At 45.4% G+C, this 20,179-nt stretch overlaps 1 protein-coding gene across 3 annotated transcripts in view; it reads right to left on the bottom strand.

The window, feature by feature from the left end:
* PDE4B (phosphodiesterase 4B) overlaps positions 1–20,179 on the bottom strand; it is a 216,344-nt gene that overhangs the window by 88,246 nt on the left and 107,919 nt on the right. The window contains exon 1 of one of the 3 annotated variants that reach the window (XM_040610289.1): positions 6,213–6,332. The exons of the other annotated variants lie outside the window; for them this stretch is intronic. Within the exon in view, the coding sequence (XP_040466223.1) occupies positions 6,213–6,259 (47 nt within the window). The 5' untranslated portion in view covers positions 6,260–6,332. Of the gene's footprint in view, positions 1–6,212; positions 6,333–20,179 lie in introns of those variants that run through there. 3 annotated transcript variants of the gene reach the window in all.

The raw sequence follows: 20,179 nt of genomic DNA, 5'->3' as shown, positions 1-20,179 counted from the left end.
GGTTTGAAACCTCCCAGTGACGTCAATGGGCCAGCAAAATTAGAGCTCTGCGAGACAGCAGCACTGCACCCAGCCTGCCCGGGTCTGCTGCTCCTCTCAGGGTGACAGCTCAGACAGATACGATCAATCACGCACTCCTGGCACTGCACCAAAGCAGGGCTGCTTCAGCGTTCACAACAGCAAAAGCTCCCCATTATTTGGAGAATATTTTTTTTTGTTCAGTACAATTAACAAAGAGAGTGGTATTAGAAACTGCAGATGGCAAATGTATTAAAGCGCTACAGCTCTTCACTAAATTCTGGAAGTTTAATTTGTTTGGAAGAAAAAATAAAATTCCAAAGTAACAAAATCATTGCTTGGTTTATAAAGGGATTTAATCATCATTTTACAGGATATATTCCCCCCTGCCCCGATTCCTTGTATGGTTCTGTTGCTTTTTTATGCAGCTATCACTATAAATTCTAGAAAAATGACTGCAAGCCTTTAACAGCAGTTTATCTTTTCTACTTGTTTTTTAAGGAAAGCATATGAAGATGTGTTAACTCTATCAATCTAACTGTTAAACATGAAAACAAACTCAGTAAGAAATCGACCCATGATACTGTTTGATCCAGTGCATCACTGCTGTACGCTGTGAAGCCACGTGGACTCATTTCACTCGGTTCATCAAGGGTTTGTCCCAGCTCATCCAGCCCTTCTCGTCTGAGACATTAAATCCAGCTGCGTGAGCCGGGGTGCAGCACAGGACCGCTCTGCGCAGCGGTTGTCTGAAGAGCCAGACAGCATCTCGGAGCACGTGAGGGGGAGATGCTGGGAGGAACGGGTACCAGCGGTGGAAATGTGATGGTGGCCAGGACATGGTCTCAGGGCACGGCTGCAGAGGCAGGGAAGGAGGGGGGGGGGCAGGGGGCCAGGGGAGTGGGGGGTGGGAAGGATCACGTAGGAAGAAATAAAATGAAATAAAATTATCTTAACTCTCTGCAGCACTATTACAAATAATCTCTCAAGCTTATACACAATGGTGATGAGGGAAGTAAAAAAATCAGAGACACAGAAGCATGCTTAGAGGTTGCAGAGCAGGGAAGCTAATCAGCAGAGCTCTGCAAGCCAGTGGAGCACCAACGGTATCCCCCCTCGTTAGGATGAAGACCACTGCCTTCTCTAAAAGCATTCAAGGAGAACCTGGGCTTGTGTAACAAAGTCAGCACGTGGTTTCCTGGTCTTCTCTGGATGCCACCTAAACCAAAGGGCATTCCCTGGGGACCCACCGAAGCCAGGCGGGTCTGCTGAACCACCGGGGCAGCTCCTCCATCCAGGCTCACCCTGACAGGACCCACACGGTGAGGGCTGTCTGCGTCACGTCAGAACTTGGGCTTCTGTGTCTTAGACAAGTCAACCAGGAGGAGAAGGAGAAACTGGAGAAACAACTACACGTGCATGACAGATCTAGATATACATTAACCTGGCTAAAAAGAGTTTGCCATCCAAATAAAGTGACACAGATTATTTAACTGGAAGTTGAGATAATGAATATAAATATGATAATGTAAAGACAACACTAGCAGCCTCAAATGCTCTAACTTTTATCTTCTGCCTTGCAAAACCAGCATGAAAATATAGCCAGGAACAACTTGAAAAGATACAGCATGAAGGGAAGGGAAAGGTCACTAAATACCAAGCACCATTCCTCCACCAGAATCCCTCCGTAACCAGCTCTTCTAACAGTGAAAGCAAACGCTGCATTGCTCAGACTCAATTAAATCCCCATTATTTTATTGTTCAAAATCTCGTTTCAGCCAGGCATTGTCTTCGCTGCAGACACATTTCAAGAGCGTATTCTTTATTCTTCCTACAGCCATTTGTGAGCACAAGAGAAATATTTGGCCTTCTTTTTCTAAATTGTGCCTACAGATTTTTGAGTTCTGTCTCTCAAACCTACCCTCTGCATATAAATCATTTCTTTGTTGAAGACACTACCTATTTATAGAAGGCTAAGGAATTAGTATGTGAAGACAACCAAAATGTTTCAAGTACGTCTAAAGTCACAGCTAAGCCCCACGAAAACAAGGTAACTTGAAGGTCGAGCAGATTTTTACCCACAGTATTGGTGAGTATTCACTCCCGGACCAAAACTTGAGTACTTCAAAACTCAATAAATAAAAATAAATAAAAGTCGTAGTCAGTATATCGGCACCGCAGTATGAAAAGTACTTCCAGCCTTATCTCCAACCGCAAACAACCAACGGAGCTGGAAGTGTTAATGCCAGGGTGGCTGTTTTGCACCCTGTGCTTATCACCCTACCGTAAGGGTGTCGGTATTTCAGTCCTGACACAAGGATCAGCCAGGAGCAGCTGCCCCGCGGACTGTAGCTGCCTGCCGGCTGCGGAGCCCCTCCAGGCCATGCCCGTGCTGTCAGCCAGCAGCAGAGCCCTGCCCTTTCCCTGCACCGCTTCACTGTCTCCGGAGTTTTTCTACTCGCCCATCGGCGCAAGGCAGCTGCCCTTCAGCACTGTGCAGGGGACAGACAGGAGTTTTAAAACGTCCCTATGAACAAGCGCCGGCCACGGAGTTTCCCGTTTCTCCACCATGCGTTTAGAAGAACTGACATGCCAGTGCACTCAGCTGCTGACAACTATTCTCCGTTTCCCCAGACAGCTTCCAAAGCCCCAGTCCAGCCAGAGCATCCCTCAGCACGGCGCAAAGCCCTCCCCTCTCCCCACCGAAAAGCAGCAGCAACCAATGCCCCGCATCACCCACGTGTGGACGGGAACCACCAGCTCCTCTCCTGAACTTAGACTCACAGCACGGTTTGGGTTGGCAGAGACCTCCAAGACCACCCAGTCCCACCCCCCACCATGGGCAGGGACCCCTCCCCCCAGCCCAGGCTGCTCCCAGCCCCTTCCAGCCTGGCCTTGAGCCCTGCCAGGGATGGGGCACCCACAGCTGCTGCGGGCAGCCTGGGCCACTGAACCTGGTGGAGAACCTGCTGCTCTGAACCTAGAGGCCATCCCAGCTGGCCCCAGGCTGCACCGTTTAAAACAGCCTCTCTGAAACGCTTCGTTAGGATCTGGTTTTGACAACTCCTCTGCAATATGGAGCAGTTATTTGTTCACTTGCATACCCACCTGGCAGCGAATGGCTACTTGGTTGATTTGTTTAATTTAATTAATGTGTTTTAGACAGTTCAGATCAGTGAACACTTATGCTTCCACCAGCATCTACAATACTTTTTTTTTTTTTTTTAATTTTAGTTGAAGAGTTTGCTTATGCATGATGGGACAGAGGAAAGACAAGTTCAGAAGAGGACTGAAAACTTACTAGAGGAACAAAGTGCCTGAAGATACAGTGCAAATGGCCAACAGTAATTAATGAATTTCAGCCACAACGCATGCCCTGAACAAGCAACCAGCCGGTTACAATGGTCATGACTGGCGAGACTCAGTCTGAAACTGTTATGAGACCAGCACGGGGCGAAGAACGTGCTTTATCGCCACCTGCGCACAGGTTAAGTGAATCTTCATAGGCTAACGCCTATCCTCTCCTTTGTAAACCAACACAGTGGCAGGGCTCCCTCTGAGCTGTACAGTATTAAATGACCTGAAACTTCTCCAACTGATCCGATGGGCTCCAATAGCTCCACTTGTCTCCGGGACCCATCTTTGACAGCCCCCCCTCTCAGGATTATGGTGCTGTTGAGCTTTTATTTGAGTTCTGCACTTCCTCAAGCTAAAATGACTTATGTTGCTCTTGCAGCTCCAAAAATGTACGTCTCCTTTCTCTGAATGAAACGTTTATTTCTGTGACATCCTCTGCTCTGTGCAGGTGTTGGCACTGTCCGTAACTAACGCACACAGTCTCTCCTCTTCCTTGCATTTGTAATTCTGGCAAATCAACTTAATGCTTCCCACCCCTTTCCTCCTGATCCAATACCCCTCAGTCTTAGCTTACTGGGGTTCCATCTCAAGAGGAACTTCCTAAATCCAACCAACAACTCCCCCTGCCCAAAGGGGAAGCCGTGGTGATAATTCTGTATCTACATAGATCTAATATGGATTCTGCTAACGCTCAGCAACAACCTGCCACTGTGTCAGGTGCAGCCACATGATTCCTCACTTATATCCGTCCTTCAGATCTGGCACGATGTTGAGAGCTGCCAGCAAAGGCGCATCCTCCTCCCCAAGCTCACCCAGCCTGATCTGCCAGCACCAAAACACATCCCCCATGGCCAGGTGCCTTTGGAAATAACTGGTGCACAAAAACAATTTTGCAGGGGCAATGTTATACAGATTTTGACAATCCCGTGGCCACTGCTTGCCGAGATGCTCCTAGGATCTCCCGTGCACACCTGGGTATCACATATGAACTGTCCTCTACCGCTGCAGACAAATGGGCATGTATGGAGAAAGGAAAGCTGAAGGATTTTGGTACAAAGACGACAAATTTTGGCAACGTGCTTGTCTGAAACTACGAGACTGTGCAACGTGCTGCACAGCAATTGCACATCTGACACCTTCACTGCACGGTCCTTATTACTCTGCAAGCATTGCAGCTGCCTGGGAACCTGGGATCAAATACCAGAGTCAAAGAGCACGAACACGGTAAGGTCGCCAGCACGCCCACGTGAGCAGCACGTGCTGGACCTCTTCAGCAGGGCAGGAGCTCCTGCTGTCAGCACACTTTGCCCTCCTGAGCACACAGCCGCCATGCCAACAGGGGAGGCGACACGTGCCACCAGGTCTGTCCTGCAGAAGGGCAGAGGGTGCCAGGGCAGCACTGTGCCACCGACGCAGCTCTGCCAGGCCGGCATGGCCAGCAGCAGGGAGAATGACCTCGCCGTCCACCCCAACCCACAGCGCAGCAGAGAAAGAGCGATCTTTCTCGTCTCAGCTATCTATCGATTCACCAGCGCCGCACCGAGTGCGGAAGACACGGCCCTAATGTCTATGCAATGTAATGACAGATGCTGTTGGGTTTTTTTAATTAAGAAAACCTCACACTAACACAAACGGGTCCTTGGGATGGGGAGGACGTACAACACCTCGCATGGACAACTCAAGCAACTGGTGGGACCCTCCTTCCTTCCCCCTCCTGCTGCCTCCTTGTTTCCAGGGGGTCCTTGTTTCTTCCTTTCTTAACATCTGCTTTAACCAGAGGTCTTCCGATAATACAGGAGTGCATTTTCCATCTTCTTTATATATTTACCTTTCCATTCTCCTGTCCCTGAAACACCACACATGGCTCTGCTTGATGAGCAGACTCTGAGATCTGGAGAAGGAAAGCTGACTGTGTATCTTTACAGACCGTTTAAAGACTCAGACCCTCAATATTTTTATTAATATATACAAATACTGAGCTATAGGTTCATCTTGAAGCCTAATGCAGAGAGAGCCACAGTTAAACGATTATAAGTAATAATAAGATTACGTAGGATAAATTCTGTGTAAAACCAAAATATGTATGTGTATAGGTAAGATTAAAGAATACAGTATTTGAATATCTAGAATATAAATTTTCTCTATATTTTATTATTCTTACAAGATGCTGTACAGACTAGATGGGGTATCTGCAACTGTAAGACTGTATCTCACACTACCCAATAACTTCATATCTTAACTCCAACAGCGGACCTTTACCTATGGAAAGGAAACCCATTCCTGGGCAGTCCATCAAGCACAAACCTGTGGCACCTGTGGCAGGACATGCCCTTCAAGGTCCCCTCCCATCTCCCTCTGCCCTAACACAGCCAGATCAGAGCAGAGGCAGCAGCGGCAGCTCCATCTGCTTATTAAAATGCAACAGTAGTTGACAACAGACTTGAGAAGGTACAGAGGTAACACCATGAAATCACCCAAGTGAAAAGACGTTTAAGTGAGTCATTTTTTAAATGAAAATTCATGTTCATATACATCTTACAACAAAAATAATTAAGCACGATACAAAATCTTCCATCCTTTTCCCACCCTTTGCACACGCACCCCCCAGTTACTAGGCGTCGTGAGGGTGCGTCGTGAGATCAAAATCTGATCAGGAAAGACAGAAGAAAAGAAAATATTCAGCAAGCACCCTGACAATTTTACAGCTTGAGGAACACGCATATCCTTATCAATGCTTCTTTTTAGCACCTGCTTTTTGCAAACATAAAATTGCAGACTTTCAAGCTCTTCTGCCCACCAGAACTGCCCTTAGCTGGACAAAACCTAGGAATACTTACCAAATCCACGAATGACGACGATTAGGTAAAAAATTAATATTTAACATCTTCCAAGACGATACTTTCCTTCTACTCGTCCGAAAATATTCAGTACATTTTCTGCTTCTTTCAAACTTCTGTCTTTCTGAAGTTGTATCAGTGGCACATAGATGTTTCCAGGAGTTTTTATTCTTTGTGATTACATGTCAGCTCCCATTGCAGGGTGGATGTCACTTTATATACGAATGCAAATGACTTGGCAATCAAAATGTGAGGGTGCATGTGGAACAGCCTCTACGGACTCCCATATTTCTTCATTTATATCAGAAGAAAAAAAATAATCTATTTCTGGCAAAACCCTGACTGCAGTTTCCTGCTCTCATTTGTGTAATCCCTTCCAGTGATCCTGAGACAGCAGGGGAAAAAAAAGCGAGCCTTTTCCGAGCTGGAGAAACATCCCTATTTTCCTGTTTATCCTTTCCAGGTCACATCCCTCGTTCATTCACCACCTTCACAGATGAATCAAAGTTTTCTCATGCTGCAGAAACTCCGCTCCCAGGTCCTTCCTGCGTAACCCGCTCCGCACCACGGACGTGAGGGATGACATGCCTGGGGTGTTGCGGTGCAGGCGGCTTCGGGGGGGACCCAGGTCCGTGCCCAGGTTAGGGGCTACAGCCAGGAGGGAGCAGGTCTCTATGGCAAAAGGCCTGGCTCGTCCAATCCGCTAAACCAGAAGAGACAGCAAAGCTTTCCGAGGGCTGCGAGCTCCCTGCAAGGGGTCATTCTGCACAGACACGGGTACGCTCTGCCTTACTCCTGTCACTCAGGGATGGGTCTGTGTTTCTGGACACAGCTGCCTCTCCAGCCCTCCCTCTGCCTGGCTGGAGAGGTGCTCTGCCTGCAAGAAAATCCTCCAAGCAGGTACCTCCGCAGCTGCAACTTCACCCAGAGCCTTTGAGCCAGAGCAGATTTGTGTGTCTCTGCATAAAATGGAATTTTACAAGATTTACATCTAAATCCCGCCGCTAAACATCAAACCCAGCACAGCTCCCTGGTGCATCGAGACGTCAGGGGGTGGGTGGTGGGAAGACAGCCGCCACGGAGCCGTGCGGGGAGCGGCTCCCAAAATCAGGGCTTTCCGCAGCCGGGGGCGCGGAGCCCCTCGCCATCACCCACCCCGGGGCTGCCGGCAGCGCTCGGCAAGGCTGCACCAGCGCCGGGGCTGCGGAGCCGGGGAGGGGACCTGGGGACAAAGGGGGGTCTGGATAAATAAAGGAGACTTTAAAGTGCTTCCAGCAGTGCCAGCGCGAGGGTTTGGGGATGCTGGAGGGGACCTGCCCACGCCCCCCTGCCCCGGCAGCGCCTCCGCCCACCCCAGCGCGGGGGCAAGGAAGGGGGTTAGGCTAATGAGGCTGGAGCGTATGCTGCGCTTCCCTCTGTTGGGGAAACAAAAAGTTCAATGTCAAGAAATGCGCAGCATGTACGAGCAAATTTGCCGTTTACTGGATTTTTTTTTCTCCCAGTGAAGTCTCGAGACATTTCACCTTGACAACCAAAAGGAAGGGATTTTATCATCGGCTGAAATCAAATGCATAAGCAAACATGTATAAATGGGCTTTCTATAGATGATGTATAAACAGGCTTTACATTTCATTGGGGTCATAACCGATGTATAATGTTCCCTCCCCACAGAGCGGGGAGTTCCCAAAGTGGCAAGAGGGGACAGCAGCCCGGGGCACCCAGCAGGGGATCGCACGCCAGGCGCGGGGAGCCTGCCCTTACACTGAGACCCGAACCTTGCTGGACCACCCCACCCTGCAGTTAAGTCCGAACTGGAAAGGGGAATGAGTAGTTGTTTTACTAATTAAGATCTCAAATCCAATTTCAAAATACACAGGAAGGGGTAGCCTGGCAATGTCATTACCTACTAAGTCACAACTCAGCAGTTTGCACCAACGCGGTCAAAGCTAAGACAAAACTCAGACTGAAGAACTGTGCACTTCTCTTCCTTAACCGTTATATGAAACATTAAACCATATTTTATTCTATTGACATCAAAAACCATTCTATAAAAACGTAGGGGCAACTTAAAAGTATAATAGAAAAGTGAGCGTACCTGTAAAGATGAGTATGGATACCTAACACGCGGTTTGTGCCTCAGTTGCTTTGCTGCATCTCCACTTTGGTCAATTCATTTTGAAATGAGCCAGTTTTTACACGCAGCGGCAAATAATCAGCGTAGCCTACAGAATTATGCATCTTATACATGAAAAAGGCCCACAAACATACATGGATGGAGATAAATATACAGGTACACTGACAGATGCACATCTCCAACCCCAGCCTGCAGATGGTACTGCTGGGACAAATGGCCATTTTTACATGCAGCCAGCAGAGACAGCAATTCTGCTGTTACTGCCTTCAAAAGGAGAATTTATATTTTCAAAAGTGATGTCTATTATGCTGGAAATGCATGTTGATTTGGATATAGTTGAAAACTCGGCTCAAAAGATATTTCAGGGCATTTCTTAATATTGTGGGAATTTCTAGACCCCTGTGTCCTCCATTTCTTTGGCGACGTAAAGCCCAGCATCCCAGGCTTCTTCCGTACATGCCTGGCACTCACCGTCAGGCTAGCCGACCCCAGCAGCATAAACCCACCGATACACCTCACAGGGGTTTCATAAATGAAAACCACTCTGTGGGAGAGCTACATTCAGGAACTCCCCCCATGGCCCAGGTTGAAATTTAGTTTACTTTTTGTCAAATAAGAGAAATTCAGCTCATGTAATGAGCTTAACCCAAGCCTCTGGGCCATTCCCAATGGACATGCCAACATTGTGGGCTCGGGGGGCAACAAACCACTGTCACCCCCCAAAATCTCCCACCTGTCACTCCACCAGCTTCTCTGCACCCAACAAGTTGAAAACTCTCACAATTTCAAGTGATTCAAAGGAATTCCTTTTCGGTGTTCCCCTCCTGCCCGACATGATTCTGCTCTTTTAGCTCTTCCCCAGCTCTCAGGCTGGTACAATAAAACATTACCAGGTTTAAACTGGCTGTGCCCTCCACCCCCCCATGCCTGGGAAGGAACACCAGCGTGTCCCTCTCGAATAGAAAGCCTGCCACGTCGGCCTCCAACATTATTCTCATTCTTCTTGGTGAAAAGGCAAAATCAATTCACTGCTGATTTGGTAACAGACATTTATGTGCACTATTGCTTCTTTTCTATCCTACCACACCGAGATCATGCATTTTCTCTCCCTGCTCCCGTTTGTACGGTATCTCCCTTCATGTTTCCAACTCTTCCCTTCATCTAGCATCCTGAACTTGATGTGGATAATTGCAGGGAACATGGCAGTAATCAAATGGTGGCTGGGTGGGAAGGATAATAAGTCATTCTCCTGGCTTTTTCTCCTATAGCTTCTCAGACAGTTGAATAATTATCCTCCACTAAAGACCCAAATGAAAGACTAGCAATTGCAGTATCAACATGACATAAATGAATATAACTCTCGGGGCTATGATGAGAACCCCCTTCTGCCTCACTTCTGGGTCTAAGCACTGCTGATTGCCCTGCCTCCTACTCCTACATACTTCAAAAAAACCATCAAATTGTTCATTCTGATCTTTATCCATTGGGTGACACATCTACCTATTTAATATGTTTATTAATTAGAGGATAAAATGCTTTGCAAGCCCTACTAATGATGAGTCCTAGTCCCATCGGTCCATCCTGGCAGCCCCTATAGCGATGCTCCACGTCAAATGTTTTGTGAAAAATTGCACAGGCTCTTCAAAACCATTTGCTAGAAAACTAGCATGTAATTTTTTTCCATGTCTTTCAGAAAAGTTACATAACGCAGCTATTGCGCAGCTGGCCTGTTAGCGTGCCGGCTTGAAACACTCCAGGCCCTTCGGCACTTCGTTACCTTTACTCCCTCAATCAACAGCAGGTTGCTGTGAAGGTGCAGGAATGTTCCCTGTCCTCGAAAGGCGCAGATACTGCAGCCTGAAAACAATCAGCTGATATTTCTGCTATCTTGAGACAAACCAGAATCACAGCACGTTTGTAAAAATATGCACATCTGATGCCGTCTCTTTCCAGATTAAAGACCCTATTAAAGACTTTCTTTCCAGATTCAAGACCCTACACTAATGCAAGAGTATATTGGGTGTTTCACCCCAGAGAAATAAATAGAATACTAAATATGTTTAGAGGAATATTTTATCTTCCTCCTAGTTGTTAACATTGGAATAATCAGGATAACATGCAAACATCCTAGCTTATAATGGAAAAGCTTGAAAAACCACTCGGAAGCAAACTTCTCCAGTGCTGCTGCCGGTGTTTTATTAGCTGTGCTGCAGAGCAGTATCGACCCTCTCACAAATGTTTCTATCATTGGGGTTCTTCTGTCACATGCCGCTGCCACAGGCTGCTTGGCAGAGTACAAAGCTATCTATTGATTTGGAAAGGATGCGATTGCTTGTGCACCAAACCAACTACTCAGCCACGCAGAAGCTTTTCGTTCATTCTTTCTTTCTGGCCACACTGACTCATAATGATGAAATACTGATTTGCAATTCTAATTTCCTTCTTTCTCTTAAATAGGCTGCCCAAGGACTGACCCAATTGCTCCAGGAACATTACCTTGCCAACTCTTAAATTAAATACCAGTATTCTCTGTCTAATACTGAAAAATACACTTATTTAAGGAATGCATATACCCATTCAAAATAATTAGCTTATCAAACATAATTTTAAGATAATCTGTTTTTCTTGAATTTTGGAATTCTATTCACCAAATTATAAGCTATACCTGCTGTAAGCTGACTTGAAACCTGCACGTAATTTGGTGTGCCAGGAAATTACGAGCTCCAAAATCCAACCTGGATCTCCCGCAGACTCTTCTGCAAAACACATATGCCAAAGACCCCGCAGCAACAAGAGGCTAAGATAAGCTGGGTGTTGGACTGCAGAAAGTAGCTAGCATAATGACAGGTATGTATTCACTAGGAAGAGGCTCAATGAAATCTCTCGCCAATGCAGATGACTGTTTAATTGTCAACTCAGCTCTTCAGGGCTGTTTCCCCTCCTGCTCTGCAGCTGGTGCAGTCCCTACACCTGTGCTCTCGGTGTTTAAGAGGCACCGAACGTGAACGATGGGCTCCCTCACGCTGCCTTACACTTGCATTGAACTCTGTCTGCAGAGCTCTGGATAAATACAGGCGGGAGATGGCACAAGCACTTTACGTTTTCCAAAAACAGTATCACTAGAAGTCACTTGGCAGCAGGAAACTGCAGTTTCTGGAGCGATGCTATCAATATACCCTGAATCTTTCCTCCACAAATGCAAAACCAAAGTGCCCCCCCCGGACGATTCATCTTTTCGAAACAGACACATCACCTCCATCTTTCTCACCAACACCTTCCTTCCTCTCTTCCCGTAAATAAAACTGTATTTTCAAATGGGTAACATTCAAGCCAAGCAACTTAACGTGGAAGAGGAGGCGTTTGAAAGCAGATGGTTCACACAAAAGGGGCTAAAACACAGAGTCACAGAAGGGTTTGGGTTGGAAGGGACCTTAAATATCACCTAGTGGCAACCCCCTGCCATGGGCAGTGGCACCTTCCACTAGACCGGGTTGGTCAATCCAAGAGACGGTGGTTGCTTTCAGAAAAGAACACAGCCTTTGCCCTCAGGGAAGCCCCCAAACCTCTCTGCCCACTGCCGCTGGCCGCCACGCAGGGAGAATTGTGCACCGGGCGCAGAGTGACGCGCGGTGCATCACCTTCTACACCACAGAGCCTGCATTGACCTGCAAGACGTGGCTCTGACATTGTACTGCAGCCCGGTGAGCCAGACTGGCATGGGTAAGTGAAAGTCAGAAAGAGCCTGCACAAGAAACAGGGGAAACTAATAAAAGGGGGAAAACACGGAGAATCAGCTCGCTGATATTTGATCCATCCTGCAACTTCCCAGCAAACATTTCTGAAAAGTTTCCAACAGAAAATAACATAATGAATCAACAACGGCAGCTGGCTTGTGAATACTGAGCACCACGCTCTTCATAACCATCTCCAAGGGGTCTTAGTACTGACTTAGCTTGCAATTCATTAGTGGGAGAGTTTTTATCTATTTTATGTCAACAGCATATATGAAGACACGTTTGGAATGCACATTTTCGGTGAGAGCACACCAAAATCTCAAAGCTGGGAATGTGCTGTATACAGAAGAAGTACACGCAGTGCACAGGTTTCCATCTGGATTATATTTTGATCTACAATTTTATTGCACCTTTAGGGAGCTTTAATTTTATGTTCCACTTTGGCTACTTCCAACCTCTAAAGCTCTTGCAAACCAATTTGTGGAAGAGATGCTGCAGGGGATGCGAGTTCCCACCGCAGCACACGAAGTGACTAAACGAAAACCGAGCCTCATTTATCTGATGGAAAGTGAAACTACCAGAAACTTAGGCTTTACGTCTACGATGAAATTTATTTCCTCTCAGTGCTCCGCTGCTTTGGAAATGCAGTTGCTGTATTACCTCGGTTAGGGAAGAAACACTGATGGCTGCTTCCTGGATGAAACTAAGTGAAGTAACCGAGAAAAAGTGCTGTAATTCCTTGCATATCAGAATATAATCACCTGTCTGTAAGCAGACTGATAATTACAGATGAGACATCTCAGAGTAGTTAGGTGGTAACATATCATGCGTCACGAGGCTTCCCGAGCTTTCCAAGCCGTGACTCTGGGTCCCCCCCTCCATCCGCGGAGCCATCTGGAAAAGCAGATGCAGAACAAACGCCCGACGCCGGTATGCTCTCCCATCTTCCCACTCCCTGCTGCAGGCCAGGAAGAAAACCCGAGCCCCACACCAGGCTGGACGCCTTCTGGATGAGTAATAAATCCCCATAAACACAGCCCTGGGCTCTGACGTGGCCCTGGTGTTTTCAGACTTGAGCATCTAAAGCTGGACTCCAATGTAGGTACCTACGTAAAGGACAGGATTTCTGGACGTGCTAAAGCATGAGGACCAGGGCAGCGGGCGGGAAGGCACCCAGCAGCAACAAGCTTTGTTGGCTTCCCCAGACCTCATCTACAGCACTGATTTATATGTGAAAAAAATAACTGTCTCTTTAACATAGGTCATAATATTATGACTTATAACCCTCAACACATTTTTTTTTTTTTGTGTGTGTGTGTGTGTGTCTTCAACCCTTTAAGCTTAGTTTTTGCAAGCATTAGCTTTCATAGCTCCTTGACTGAAAAAGGGGTATTTTTACATGATGGCATTTTGTGTTAAAACAAGCAGATGACAATTTCGAAGTGCAGTACTTAAGGAGCTATTTCCTGACAGGAGACAAGGGAAAGCAGCAGTTTCCTCAGGCACTCAGATTGCTCCTTTCTGCTCTCTCCCATAATGTTAACTCCCATCATGCTCTCAATTTCCTTTGAGTACAAATCCATCTGCATGAAAATATTTTAAAATATTTTCTATTACATCTGATTTTGTGACAGGGAAGAAGCCCCAGAACAGACAGGAAAATTTAATCACGTTCCCCATATGCTTCCTCACTTGTGAGTGTGTATTTTACATCCACCACTGGCCATGGCCGTGGTGATCCCAAGTGAAGCCCATGAGAAGAAGCTTCCAGATCTTTGCAAATTTACCACTTAGCACTTGTTCGGACACGAAACGGCCACCGCCAGCTCCTGAAAGCAGGCTGGTCCCAGCACAGCCCGTCTCCACCGTACCCACCGCCAGGCACCATGTCCTCAGAGCAGCAAGCAGAGCGAGAACACCAGCAGTGCGTGCCTTGTGGGAGCGGAGTGCAACCGTCTGGGGCAGGACAGGGAGGCAGCTCGGAACAGGGCTCTTCATCGACCTTTAGCTAATATTACAATCCCTGACTTTCACCCTAAGGAAGGTAATACAATACCTTGGACCCTGAAAACCAAGGAATCTTCAGTTTCTCAGACCCCTTCTGAAAACTAAAAAAGCTACGACGATATTGCAAAACTTACCTATGTTAAGGTTTTGTTTAACACATAATTTCCTTGGCACATTGAAACGCCCCTCTCAATGATATATTATATTTCTGTAACAAAGAAGTAACTTATATTGACAATAGTTACTTTTTCATATTGAAATCACTCTCATTTTAACTTGCAGCAGCAGAATAATATGCATGTCTATGCATTCATCCAAGCCTGGAGATTTTGGCATGCTAAAACTGTGAAAAATCAGAACAGTAATAATTTTAAAATAATCTGAAAACAGTGAATGTGCCATCATTATCCCAGAACATTTCCCAGAGTTAGCTGTACAAAGCAAGTCATGCTTTGTCCTTAAATGCCTGTTACGGAGCCCAGCGCACTGCAGAATTCCTACAGCACATGGCAGTAATTTGCTCTGCATCAGGTCCAAAATGGGTGAGCTCCAGGGTGGCTCAGGCGTGCTGCCGGGACCTCTACCTCCTCTGAGTGCTCCTGGTGTCTGGTTTTAAATCTCCTTCACTCGGGGGCAGGAAAGAATCTGCTGTTTTGTTGAGTGCAGGACGCTTTCTCCTTTTTTGCTCCATTGGCTCTCTGCTCGTGTATAACCGCAAGGCCCTAAGCACAGAGAGCGTGGGGAACCCACTCGAATCCTTCGGTGGCCGAGCAAGGGGAAAACAGGAGTATTAACCAGCTTAACAACAAGGTTAGTGAACATGAAGAAACGTACTTGGAAGCTATATCAAGAAGATAACAGCTTCATGGCCACAACATTTACTGGTTTCATACATCCTTGTCTTTTACAAATACCTGTGCTATCCTGTGACCATTAAACTAATGTATATATGAGCTGGACGGATGTTCCAACACCCATCCAAATGCCTTCTGCTGGGACCCCCCAGCAAAGAGATCTCAAATGCAGTGCATGCTGAAATGGGCCTGAACAAAAATGATGTGTTCTTCAAAAACCTGCTCTTCCCATGTATTTAGCAACGTATCTTGTCACTTCTGGGACTATTACATTTTGTTCACACTGAAATTGCAGAACCATTATTCTCCAGGTACATCCATCAGGAACGCACCTCCCTCATCTTCCCAGCTTCCCTGGTGGGAACACAGCTTTGCAAAACAGAAACAATGGACATACAGAAACGTGGAGGGAAAGGACTTAGAGTCATTATTATATTTTTATTCTCCAAGTGTGCTGTTGAACCTAATTAGAGAACAGGTATACCCAGGCAGAATTTGAGGGAATATCTACTTCTATTCCAGGCATTGCATTTTCGATGACAGCCTCGTGAGGATCTGCTTCACGTGTGCTGTTTAGAGGTGCACTGGAGGGGTTTATATCACGCAACAGTACAGAAGGTGTTTGCCCAGATAACACTCCTTTTCCTGCCATTACTACCAGTGGCAGAAAAGCATCTCATTCCCAGGGTACGGCAGCCTTGGGCAATGCCGGTGTGTGTTACAGCACCCACGCACCTCTCCCGCCGCCGCTGGAGGCACCGCTTCTCCCAGGGGATTAGACTCGGGATTTACCAATCCCCGAAGCACCTCTCTCTCTGAACTAGGTGAAGTATCTCCCTTTTGCCAGCAAAGGCTTTGCAGGAAATGGAGGTTCTTGCTATTCAAGAGTGCAAGCTCTCCCAAAGCCCCACAGAAAACATCCATTTATTTTACTGGTTTGGCGTTATAATAACATTTTGAAAGAAAAATTACATCGCACATCATTTAATACACACCTATTAATTTCAAACAGATAAAGCTGATTAATCTATCTTGACCATGCAGTTCAATACTATAGGTAGAAACACACAGTTCCTAAAGATGCCAGGGCTAAAATGAGATGTTTCAGTCCTGTCTCGTGCCGGACCTGGTAAGAAGGACAGACTTTTCTGCACAAAGTCTGCCTCTCAGCAGAGACGCCCCTTGGAAAAGCCTTTCCCGCCATCCTCAGTGATGTTTTCTATGGTTTGCTCTTGCCTGGCTTTCTGGATGACCTATGGTATATGATAAAAAAATACTATTCCCAGAACAGATTTCATGAAGAGGTTTAAGTCCTTCAAGAGACTTACTCATGCATCTCAGAATAGTCCACATCGCAGCCCGGCATCATGAGTGTATATATTTAACCGTTACTCCTTATCACTTACGTTCCCTCCCCTCTAAATATCACTGTCTCAGGAACAGAGAGAAGGCACACTCTTCCTAAATGTTTCCAACTTTGGGAGGAAAAAACCACCACACATACACACAAAACTTTTGGACTTTGGTATCTGGGCTCTCTCCAATTTGTTTGCCCATTACTACAATTTTTAAACCATTTTTTATTGCTCCCATTTCCCTAAGAAAGCAAAATTTCAGAGTAAAGGGTAAGAAATCAAGAAGCACCTCCCCTCTGCACTCCTCAGCCCTTTTTTGCATCGCACGTGCTACGGGCAGACTTTTGTACACTTGCCACATAAACCGCCAAAAATACGTCTACCCAAAATATGTTGACTTTCTTCATCCAACATGGAAAATAAAAGCTACATGTAAAAGGAGAACTGTAATATAAAATAGCAGGTGTCTTTTAACTGGAAAGGATGCTCCTGTAGCACTGTGGAATCTTTCAAGAGCACTTAGGACACCTGCACAGAAGAAAACCTGCCGAGCTGGGTGACAAAGCCCGAGACACCACAATTAGGATGCTAACACTACACTGCTTTTTTCATGCACCCAAACAGTGATTTGAGAAATACGCTCCCAGCTTCAGGAAAACACAAACCCAGACGTTTTTAGAAAAAGGCTCCGCACAGGCCACCGTTACCTCCCGACACTCTTCTCTCCCAGGAGCCTGGTTATGGCATTTTCTTACAGGAAACATTTGATGCAAGGCAAGTGCAGTGCATTTGTTTCCTTGGAAACAAACCCTTTCAACCTCCATTGCACACAATCTTAAGCAAAAGAAAACTCTGTAATTAGGCCCAAGGTCTAGCTATTTTTAGCCAGCAAGATGTTAAATCACAACTATTTTATTAGCAATAGAACACAATAAAAACACACTTATCTCAATTATTGGAGTAGTAAGTCTTTGTATCAACCAAAACAATAAACTTGTTGAATTACACTAAGAAATGTAATTGCTTGCCCATTTAAAAGATTTTGGTAGATTTGGATTTAGCTACACTCTGCGCCAGAATCAAAAGCAAACCTTTAAGCGACAGACAAAACTGAAATAATCAAGAGGTAACATTTACTCATTTAGGAGGCTTTAAAACCTTGAATAACCATCAATGTGCTGCTGCTACCGCTTGTTGTGAACAACATTTGGCCACAAAGGCTGAAGCACTATTAAGCACCACCACCCCCATGAAACTTGTCAGTACTTTACTCAGGCCCTAGCATGAAGCACTATAGTTAGCACCGACTTTTAGCTAAACACTGTTTGCTCTATAATAAACTACTGTATAAAGCTCAGTAATGATTCGTTGGTTGGCTTAGCTACAGAGCTTTTGTGGTCAGGAGTGAAATCCTTTCTGACACCCAGGAAGATGCTGGACCACTGGAGATCCTCTTGTATCAGTGTTGGCAAGAGCTGGCGTGGTTGTTTCAGCCAGCAGGATCAAGAAGCATGCGTATGCTGGTCTTCACAACGTCCACTTCCCAAATCTTTACATTCATAAACATACAGTTGTGCCAGGGGAGGTTTAAATTGGATATCAGGAAAAATGTCTTCACCAAAAGGTGAAGGTCAAGCCCTGGAACAGGCTGCCCAAGGAAGGGGTGGAGTCCCCATCCCTGGAGGGATTTAAAAGACGTGTGGATGCAGTGCTTAGGGACATGGGTTAGTGGTGGCCTTGGCAGTGCCAGATTAATGGCTGGACTCAATGACCTTGAAGGACTTTTCCAACCCAAACGATTCCATGCAGCAGTCAGAATACTGAATGGCCTGAAGAGTAAACTCTTGAGATTTTCACCAGCATTGTTTTTCCTAGCAGAACCAGAGGCAAAAGCTTGTTTTGTTACAGCAGTCCCTGAGCTACACTCTTAACAAACACATCCACAACAGGAAAATAGTCCAGGAATCAAAATCCTGTAGTCAGAGAAAGTAGGTAGATCCTTCTACTAGAAATATATGTATATATACATGGCCTAAGGAACTTATTTAAAAGGAACTGGAGAGTACAGTTTAAAAAATACTGACTGATTCTATTCTGCTTATGATTCCTCAGTGTTTTTACTGTAGAAAATCTCTGTATCATTTCAATTAGAAAGATGTTAATTGACTTCTAAAAAAAAATTATCTGTAAAGATAAATGGGAAATAATTACCTACTACATTCTACTGTAAAGTTGGTATTTTTTTCTAAGAAAAAGTTTCAAAGAATTACAGAATTATTTATTCTATAAATCTGTAATTTTATACCATTCCCTAATTCTACTGTTAATTTTTATACTTTTATAAATTATAGGGTATTTTTCTATGCACTGAACAGATTATCAAAACATTATTGCTGTTAAATTATACCACTAGGCTACCCGGGGAAATGGATCATTAAAAACAAAATTTACAGAATTATAACATCACATTCCATGCAGCAAAACTGAACCCGGGAGTGAAACTCTTTCACAGCCCTTAACTTGTGTTTGCTGTTCTCTGGAGATTCTCTAGCTTGCTGCTGATAGATTTTCTTTTTCCTTGTATAAATGTTTTAAAATGAGAAAGATTTGTTCTCTGTCCATCATGTCTTTTTGATTAAACATTACACCGCAGGGTTTTTTCCACAATAAATAGAGTGATTTTCAATAAAAGGAAGTGTCATGACACTTGTGAATTGAATCAGTTGGACAAACAGAGGTAAATCACAGGGAAGGGAATTTTAAGGCTTTTATGGATAAAGATTATTGTGCTTAATGTTGAATATGCGCTTAACTTGCTTGTTGAATTAAAGTTTCAATCTCTTCGTGGCCAAAGCGCTGCCCCGAGAAGAATCACAGCTCCCGCGAAGAGCTGATAGAGGTGAATCTCGAACCGCCATTTGAAAACGTAAAGCTCTGTACTGTGATACTGTGTTTTCTTAGGTGTCTAGACTTTAAAAGGCAATTAATGCGCTGTAGCTGGAACATATGCCCTTACATGATTCACACAAGCAGCAGCAGCCAGCCTGTTAGACTGGAGTGGGCAACCTGTGGTAGGTTGTTTACAGGGAAGTCCTGAGGGAAAAAGGAGAAGATGGAGTAATGAGAGGCAGGGAAGGCAAGAGGAGAAAAAGCAACTTCAGGCTAAATTTCACTTCATGTTATCACACACAAATAGGTGTGTGTATGTAGGTAGTGCTGCTGCTGAGTCAGCAGGGCAAGCCTGTCACCTTTGGATTTGGGAGGTATGTGTGTTTGCACGGGTAACCCCCAGATATTACCACAAGCAGCATTTCTATTAACCAGGGATTTTGATATTTAGGTCAATATATAAACAGCCTTTTGGGCAGAAGACATCCCTGTATGGAAAAGAAGATGATGAACATCCTATTGAAGATCCTGCTGCAGCCTACTTGGAAAAGTTATGGAGCCGCTGCTTCCGTAAGTACAGAACTACTTCAGATGACTAAAACCACCATAATGTACAAGATAACATAGAAATCTGCTCATCTTTCTGATGGAGGGCTGGGAGGCCGACTTCTCTTCCTTCTACCAAAGCTCGCCCGATTAAAGGACTCACAGTTACAGATTCATAGTACAGAATTAAAGGTTCAAAGTTCCACTGACGTTACAAATGTAATAGGGTAGGGCCAGGCTGAGCAATGTTTCCGACCTTGTGGGCTAACGTGACTCCCCGCAAGATAAGCATCCCTTCCCTTCATATTTAAATTGATTTGATAAAAATGCGTCCTCTCCCTTCTTCAGTCAGTCGTTCATGCCTTCCTTGAAAGAAAGGGCTAAAGGACTCCAGCAGAGGCTACACGCAACTCAACACGTCCTGTATTTCTGGTGCTTCCCTGTTATT

This window comes from Falco naumanni, chromosome 11 (genome assembly GCF_017639655.2).
Source record: "Falco naumanni isolate bFalNau1 chromosome 11, bFalNau1.pat, whole genome shotgun sequence".
NCBI classification, from domain to species: domain Eukaryota; kingdom Metazoa; phylum Chordata; class Aves; order Falconiformes; family Falconidae; genus Falco; species Falco naumanni.
The sequence above is the reverse complement of the archived record's forward strand: the minus strand, read 5'-3'. Positions and strand labels throughout refer to the sequence as shown.